The 8,770-nt window shown below is 37.5% G+C and overlaps 1 protein-coding gene across 1 annotated transcript; it reads right to left on the minus strand.

Moving 5' to 3' along the window:
- Positions 1-241: 241 nt before the first annotated feature.
- LOC136229049 (uncharacterized) lies at positions 242-6,310 on the minus strand. Its single transcript, XM_066017599.1, has 12 exons — positions 5,997-6,310; positions 5,551-5,738; positions 5,250-5,325; positions 2,639-2,933; positions 2,435-2,544; positions 2,286-2,333; positions 1,965-2,171; positions 1,601-1,702; positions 1,334-1,467; positions 982-1,120; positions 594-734; positions 242-512 (listed from the first exon to the last, which is right to left on the minus strand). Exons 1-12 carry the CDS (start codon positions 6,191-6,193, stop codon positions 485-487), a joined length of 1,665 nt encoding a protein of 554 aa, XP_065873671.1. The 5' UTR covers positions 6,194-6,310; the 3' UTR covers positions 242-484.
- Positions 6,311-8,770: the final 2,460 nt, after the last annotated feature.

Here is an 8,770-nt window from a genome sequence, read left to right on the forward strand (position 1 = left end):
AATAAAAAAAATTAAACTTGGGCCGAAATACAAAAATACATCTAAAACCATAACAATTCTGAATCAAAATGTTTTTAACAGAACAATGTACCCCTAACCTCTGACTCAGTTGGGAAAAAGCACCATACAAATTGATTGATAATGGATGTTCTCATCAACATATTCGGGCATCATTTCATGACTTTGTAATTAATTAGCATATATACTGATCGTTTCTTTTTAGTAAACAGACTATACTTAGTAATAGAAACTGCAGCAAGCTTGATGCAAGCTCTAAATTACTATAATTGCATAATGTAATAGTCTCAAACGTGCTATGAACTTATTTTTCTTTCATTGCATCAATGCACAATGTACACACGAACCATAGCCAGCAAATGAGAAAGAGAACGGCAAAATTTCTATCACACATTTTTGGGCAGCAAGTACCTCTGGTACTACCGAAGAAAACATACAACATAATGACATCAGCAAGCCAGCATATCTAGGAGTGCCTTGAACGGCTTCTGTTCCTGCAATTACAATTTCTCAAGGTTAGTCTCCATAATAATCCCATCACACAACGGTATGGGAAACTAATACATCTTCACCACCTTGGTGAGCGGGAGCGGGAATGGGAGCTGGAGCGAGAACGAGAATCGGACCGAGAACGCGACTGGGAACGTGAATGGGAGCGGGAATGCTGTCTTCTAGAACTCCTGCTCCTACTTGGACTTCTGCTGCGGCGATGTCTTCTGCATAAAAGAAGCAAACTATTATATGAACGGACTAATTGGCAGAGGAATAATAATTTTGCAACTAAAAAATTGTAATGACAGTTATCCAACAATAATCAAATCTAATAAGCATGTGTCATATCAGTACCAGCAAAATACAATCAGAGATTTGATATCCAAAATTCGTTAAACTATTTATGAACAATGAGAAAATTCAGAATATTCATCAAACTATCAAAATAATTGCCAAAGCATAATATTGAACCTAGGTGGGGAACGACTGTAGCTCCTGCTACGGCTACGATGCCTATGACGACTAAGCCGATTTGTTTCTGCAAGTTTCTCTAGCCTTTGACGTTCCTGTTCTCGTTTCTTTGCCATTTCAGCAGCAGTATCTTTTTTAACTGCAGAAGAACAACAAAAATCAGAACGTAAAGAAGAAATAGAGAGTACACTTCCCCTTCCTCAAAAAGCAGAATACTGAGAATGGAAGGGGTAAAAAAGTGAGGACAGAGGAAAGGAAAGATCCAATCTTCTATATCCAAACAAGCATGTGAAAAAGTTTTGACCACTTGCTGAGCTAAATGCATGACCACAACTTGCATTTCAGATCATACTTTGTTTGTTTAGCTGTCTGCTCATGATCCTCTTTAGTCTCTCCTGGGGAGTTTCTTTTTTCTCCCCTGGCTGCTGCTTAACGGGTCCTCCAGAAGTACTTGCCTTAGTTAACTTTGCTAAAGCTGATGAGGTACTGTTGAAAAGGGAACAATTATGACCACAAACAAAAGTCTCAGTTATTTTACATCATAGCAGTCAGTCTATATCGTTATCGACCAATACTGAGCTGGACCACCATTAATACCAATTAAGAAATAATCACATACGTTACTGCTGGTTTCACTACTTTAGCATTCTTCTCCTTTTCAAGGCATACACCAGATGCAGGATCAACATGCAATGCCTCAAGTATGTGACCAGAAGATGGCCTGCAGAACATCATAAGCATTAGGTACCATTCCAGGGGTTCTAGAAAACTTGACAATGATTATATTAAGTCCATTTCAGGGGGGAAATGAGCTTCAGAAAGGAAGCCTCCTCTCCCATCTTGACACCTATGATGAAGGAAACCCTAGGCCTGATCTATTTTAAACCACAAAAGTTTGCTTCAGGTAACAAAATGGGTAAGCTGCAGCAGTGTAAAGACTGTCCAATCTATCTTTGCAATAATTAAAGGTCGAGTGCTCCGACCGGCTCAACATATCAGCTCGGGATGTAGGAGATGTTGGTGGAGAATATCCTTCAAGCTTCAACTCGCCTCCCTCTCCAGAGCCCCCAAACTCAGTAATATATTCTATTTTGGGTGTTTTTGACTTGCTACGGTGAAGTTCGTCAAAATGCCTTCCACGAGCATGCCGCCTGGAATGTGGCGAGTGTGAACGGGATCTCGATCTAGACCTGGGATACAGAAGAATTTAGAAAGCTTCAACAGATACTTTCGAGGGGAGAATAAAAGAAATGTGGAAGGAAAAATAAAAAGAAACACAACAGCAAACAAAAGACATGATTTACCTTCTAGAGCGTGAATAAGCTTCATAAGTTGGACTCCTTCTGGCTTCCCTACAAAAACAAAAGGTAGAATCTGCATCAGACAAGAACGAACAAATTTCTATATATTTCAAACAAGTTACTGTTTAATAAACAAAAGCTAGATTTTCTACCTATAGGGATCATGATGGAGCACACGACTTCCAGTTATCCTAGCAGATTCTCTCTCTCTTTCCCTTTCTATCTGAGAAGCTTTCCTCCTTTCCTTCCGACTCAGCTTCCTCTGAATAATTAGACCCAATAACAAGTAAGCCTTGTGTCATTGTCTGCAATCTGACAAGGTGAAAAATCCCAAAAGAGGACATTCCCAGACTTACAATTGCAGGGTCGCCTTTGATCATTTCCTTTTGCCTTTTCTCTTCCTCTTTTGCCTTTTTATCCATATAAACAAGCCACCCATACCTTTTTACTCCAAATTCTTTTGCTATTATATCCATTCCTTCATCATTGCTATCATCACTATTAAAATCATCCTCTTCCTCCTCTTCCTCATCTTCTTCATTATCATCACCATCTGAAAATTGCATTTCCTCTTTTCCATCCCCATCATAAGAGAACCCCACTTGTGAATATGAACCCTTGTTTGAAGGAGCTTGTGTCATCTGAGAAGTACTGGAATTTGTGTTCAAGAAAAAATAAACGGTTAGATAAAATGGGAAGACATGACATGATATCTAATTGTCAATAGGAAAGGTAATGCCACAAAAAAGGTATTCTTAAAAAAGTAACAAAACTCAGTGATCTATAATGCAGAATCCACAACTTTCGCACATATTCGAGAATAAAGACCAAGAAACATCATAATTCAAATAGCAAAGTGAAACCGAATGAGGAATAGTCCAAGAGCTCAAGAGAACTTGGACCCTTCAAATCACCCTAAAAGTACTTGTATCAACCTATCAGGCAAGGCAATGGACAAGGATTAAGCAGGTTGAAACTTTAAATCAAATCAAATTTCAGATAATGGCTTGTTCTGTATACCTGTATTAAATTATCGTCCCCAGGTCCAAGCAGCAATAATAACTATAGCATCCCAGAACTATTTGATTTAGAAAAAAAAAACACACTTTTTCCATGGTCAACCATGTGACTTTTACAATTTTCCTGTAGCCTGCCTCAATAAATTAGTTTGGGTACCAATCTAAGTTCTTATTCATAATATCTGAATTTCTATTCATTGTTGAGATTCCTAATATTAAGGCCAAAATGGTCTAAGACATTTTAACAAAATCCAGTGAGTAATTTGAAACTAAAGTATTGCTAATGTATTTTCTCATGACTTTGGCTAAGAACCCCTGAATTTGAATGGATTAACATTTTAATCACGTCACATTCATGATCAACCTAACAGAAGACTATATATGCACGAAAGCTTTGGTTTTGAAAAGTTTGTATATTCAAAAACTGAAACTCTCATAAACTTGTATTTTAAGTTACACCTTAAAGATCACATTTTTATATTTAAGAAAATTAGTAACTCGTTTCTTATAACAAAAATGCTTTTCCAGAAGCATATCAAAGTATTAATAAATCTCTTAATTAGTCCATTATGCCGATCACATCACATTAAAACACACTTTTTCCATGGTCAACCATGTGACTTTTACAATTTTCCTGTAGCCTGCCTCAATAAATTAGTTTGGGTACCAATCTAAGTTCTTATTCATAATATCTGAATTTCTATTCATTGTTGAGATTCCTAATATTAAGGCCAAAATGGTCTAAGACATTTTAACAAAATCCAGTGAGTAATTTGAAACTAAAGTATTGCTAATGTATTTTCTCATGACTTTGGCTAAGAACCCCTGAATTTGAATGGATTAACATTTTAATCACGTCACATTCATGATCAACCTAACAGAAGACTATATATGCACGAAAGCTTTGGTTTTGAAAAGTTTGTATATTCAAAAACTGAAACTCTCATAAACTTGTATTTTAAGTTACACCTTAAAGATCACATTTTTATATTTAAGAAAATTAGTAACTCGTTTCTTATAACAAAAATGCTTTTCCAGAAGCATATCAAAGTATTAATAAATCTCTTAATTAGTCCATTATGCCGATCACATCACATTAAATGTCTATGTTTTAGAAAAGTCTTCTTCAAGCTTTAGGGCATAGTACGAAAAAAATGCCCGTGGTTTGCCTTATTTGCAAATAGAGGCCCGTGGTTTAAAAGTTTGCAAATAGAGGTATGTGGTATGTTTTGTTTTATAAAACAAAGTATTTCAAATTAAACTTTTAAGTAATTGATGACAATAAGAGCATTTTTTTAATTATTTTTTTTCAATTACATTTATTTATTGACAAAACACAGATCCCAAAATCAAATTTCAACCGTGTAAAATGAATTTAAATATCAATTTAGTTCATAAACTGTCAGATTAGTAAAAAACGTAAAATTCCACCATATTATTTATTGTTTTGATTTAGAAAGTTGTTTTTTTCGGGGGGTTATGATTTGCTGATATGTAAGAATAATTTTTTTAAAGATAAAAATGTCTTTGGTTGTAATCAGAACTTAACTGTGTAATTGTAATAATTTGTTTTGCAAATAAAATATATCACGTACCTTTATTTGTAAACTTTTAAACCACATACCTCTGTTCGCAAATTGGGCAAACCACAAGCATTTTTTTCGTATTTTTTCCTAAACTTTATAAATGTACACCTATATTTTAACCATTTACATGTATAAACTAAATTCCCGATTTCCTGTAATTTTTACAAGTTCAGTTTTTCAGTTTCCGCAAAACATAATAGATAGTGAACGCAAACATTTACCCAAATAATATTAGTCCTAACTTCTCAAACTTGTTTGATAGCCTTTATAGACCCATCAAAAGAGAGAGGAAACTTGATTCAACTAAAAAAAATGGAAGGATAAAATAAAAAAGGGAAAAATTAACAGGGGAATCAACACACCTGTTTGAAGAAAATGGAATAGCAATCTTAGCCTCCATCTCTAGAGATACATGCTGTAAACCTTCTTCGTCAGTAACTGTTAACGTACAATGCAATCTCTCTTCATCAGTAACTTCTAACATAAGAATCTTAGCTGGTCAAAAAGGGATCTCATGGAAATAATAGACAACTATTTTAATTCCAATAGATAGTAGGTAGCCATTAGTCTTTCATTGTATTGTTATAAGTAAGAAAGGCAGTAAACAAAGCAAATTAGATATGAGAAATTGAACACATTTTCAGAAAATAAAAAAGTACCGACATCCTCTACGCCGATGCTTAACTAAATCCCGGTAACGCTCAAAATTAACAAACTCTTCTAGTTCCTCTTCTTCTTCTGTTTTATCAGGGGCCCTAAGACGTCTTATCCCAGACTCTCGAATAAAATCAAGCAAAGCACGCCCATCAAATCTGTCAATCAGAACATCCTGTTTCCCGTTCCAAGGTATCCTGAGAATTTAAAGCTCAGTTCAAGGTCAGATGGAAGACAATGTTTAGGTGGAAAACGAGGTCATTGACAGCCAGTATAGATGAAACAACAACTGAACTTCAAAATTTTCAAGTATACACTAGGCAGCTGAATTAGCATAAGATTGAATTCCATAGCCGTTATTTTAGATAAAAAAAAATGAATAACAAATTCATTAGCAACAAATTCATTTAGTACATGAAGAGAAAGGATGTGAGATGAATTATGAGATAACTTACAGGCCTTGCTGATCCTGAGTGGCTTGGTAGAGTCCGTCGTCGCGATAGGTACGGCATCGAGATCCAATGACCTGAATCGATTGCTGAGGATCGCCTCTCCTCTTGGCCAAGTATACCGCCCTTCTCTGCGCTCTCTTTCGAGCCGCATCCATCATGTCATGGACTTTTCTCTCTGATCTCCTGGCTTCGTGCCACATCTTCTCTCACAGTTTCCCCCAATTACCGAAACCCTAACCCTACAATTTAAGATTCTGGCGATGCGAACTGGAAGAGCTCCCCTGATTTCTTCCTCACTTTCTAATTTGTTGTTTAGTTAGATGCTTGGCTTGGAGTTCTTGAAGGGTCCATACTAGATCTAGGACGTCCACGTCAGCACATCAGTCCAATCTGACGGCCTAGATGCCAGCAGCACCAACACGTACGCATACTGCGATTTAGGCCCTCAATTAACGACACCGTTTGGTTTTATTCATGAAATTAACACACTGCGTTTTCATTATTTTTCTTTTCTAAAAATGCAAAAGACTCCTAGCTTTTCGATTTTTGTCGATTGAATTATTAATTTTTAATTTCATATATTCAATATTATTATTATTTTGTCGGGAAGTGTTTATGGCATGTGTGGGGGGTGGCTAGAGAGAAAGGAATTCACAGCTAATCTGAATGACACGATGATATGTGGTATTTTTATTTTTGTCATTTAGCGGCTTTCTTTTATGTTTTGTTATATTTACCTTTTACAAGCTGTAATTCTGTTAGTCACGTGTTTGGCTGAGGTTAGCTCTGTTTTGTCATACCTCACCAGGTAAAACGACTATTTGTACCAGAGCTGTTATGAGCTTATTTTTATGAAAAGTAATAGCAGCTTTCTCTCTTCTCTCCCTACCTAAGATTCTTCTTCTTTTATCAAATATCTTTTACAGTATCATTTGGTATCAGAGCATCTTCCTGGCCACCTGTTTTCACCCGCCATATCCAAAATTAGCCATGACAGAAACCAGAGCTCAAGAGCTGAAAAAAATGGAGGAAAACCTAAAATCCTTGGTGAAGGGAATGTTATCTGAGAATAACAAAAAGCAAGAACAGCTCGTTACAGAACTTCTGGCTAGGCAACAAATCACCATAGTTACAGAGCTCAAAACATCCATTGTAGATGAGCTTAAAACTCATATTTCGAACCTCCATCCAAACAAAGACACCATTATACCCAAAACATCTTTCACTGCAAACATAAACTCTCAAAATGCAGATCAACCTCCATACCAGCTATCTACTCATTTTACCAAAGTGGAATTTCCACGGTTTGACGGCAGTGATTTAGAAGGATGGCTATTTCGATGCGATCGATTTTTCCAGATCGATCTAACTCCAGTGGGATCTCGAGTCAAGCTAGCTTCGCTGCATCTAGAAGGGCGAGCACTGGAATGGCATCAATCATATCTGAAGGGGAGAAACCAACTAGAAGATCCACCTTGCGCAGAGTATGTCAAGGCGGTGACGGGGCGATTCGAGGAACGAGTGTATGAAGATCCTATGGCGGATCTCAAACGATTAACACAGATTGGTGCTCTGCTCGAATACATAGAGGCTTTTGATATTTGCTCCCATAAAGTTTCCTTATCTAAAGAGAATTTGCTTAGTTGCTTCCTTAGTGGACTCAAGGATGAGATAAGCTACCCATTGCAGATGCTTGGGCCAAAAACACTACAGCAGGCCTATGCCTTGGCTCGCATACATGATGCTTACCTTAATGTCACTAAGAATGGACGAACCCAACACCACAGGTCGATTCCAGCATCCCCTGCACCCACAAATTCACACAATCCCAAAACATCACCACCCTTATTACCCACTCCTCCACACACAGCTAAATTACCGATTACAAACCCCCAATCCAGTACCAAAAACTTCCCTCAACCCTTCCCAAAAACAGGGATGCCCCCGTGAACAAGAAGGCTCACTGATCCAGAGCTTGCAGACAAGAGAGCAAAAAATTTATGCTTCTGGTGTGATGAAAAATTCATCCCAGGCCACCAGTGCAAAAAGAAATATCTCCACATGATCATGGTGCAAGAGTGTCCAGAAGGGGATGAAACTGAACTTGACTTAGGAGACCTAGAAATTTCAGCAGAGTCACCAACAATATCCTTATGTGCGATGGGAGGGGCATTGGATTCAATACCCCAAACAATGAGGCTCATTGGCATTCATAAACGGAAATCTCTGCAGATCTTGATAGATTCAGGTAGTACCTATAACTTCCTTGATTTAACTTTGGCTAAATCCATTAGACCCATTAAGATTACGATTGCTGATGGCCAGGAATTAGTATGCTAGTATCACTTGGATCGGGTAATCACAGGAGTATCTACTGAGCATGCTAAGTGCTAATATTAGGATCCCTGCTGCCACGATGGACGATGGCATGGCTGTCTTCGACGGTCTTCGGGGGAGTACAAGTCAACTCCGAGCATACTCCGCAAAACTCACTCGTGTTGTTCTTCGCGAGACCTTTATTCCCCCTTCATCTGATGCTGGCAAAACGGGGGAGAAAGAATAAGCTGATGGAACTCATCAAATGGGGGAAGCATCCGGCAGTCAGCAACAAAGAACTGCCAAAGGAAAAGGCAAAGTTAATCCTGCTCACCAAGCTCAAGTCAACAGGAAGAAATAGACTGTCTAGTTTCAGTACTTGACTTGTAGTTTATCTGGCATGTTCTTTCGTATTTTGTATGCTGACAATCTATCTATTTTAAGCATCTTTTCATTCAAAA

Source organism: Euphorbia lathyris, chromosome 5 (genome assembly GCF_963576675.1).
Source record: "Euphorbia lathyris chromosome 5, ddEupLath1.1, whole genome shotgun sequence".
In the NCBI taxonomy this organism is placed as follows: Eukaryota; Viridiplantae; Streptophyta; class Magnoliopsida; order Malpighiales; family Euphorbiaceae; genus Euphorbia; species Euphorbia lathyris.

What these genes read in the sequence shown, in the direction of transcription:
- LOC136229049 (XM_066017599.1), bottom strand. Translation starts at nt 6,193, where the DNA reads ATGTGGCACGAAGCCAGGAGATCAGAGAGAAAAGTCCATGACATGATG. An exon ending in ACTCAGGATCAGCAAGGCCT is followed by an intron (nt 5,739 to 5,996) that starts GTAAGTTATCTC and finishes TTAAATTCTCAG; the next exon opens with GATACCTTGGAACGGGAAAC. An exon ending in TACAGTCGTTCCCCACCTAG is followed by an intron (nt 735 to 981) that starts GTTCAATATTAT and finishes TCTTTTATGCAG; the next exon opens with AAGACATCGCCGCAGCAGAA.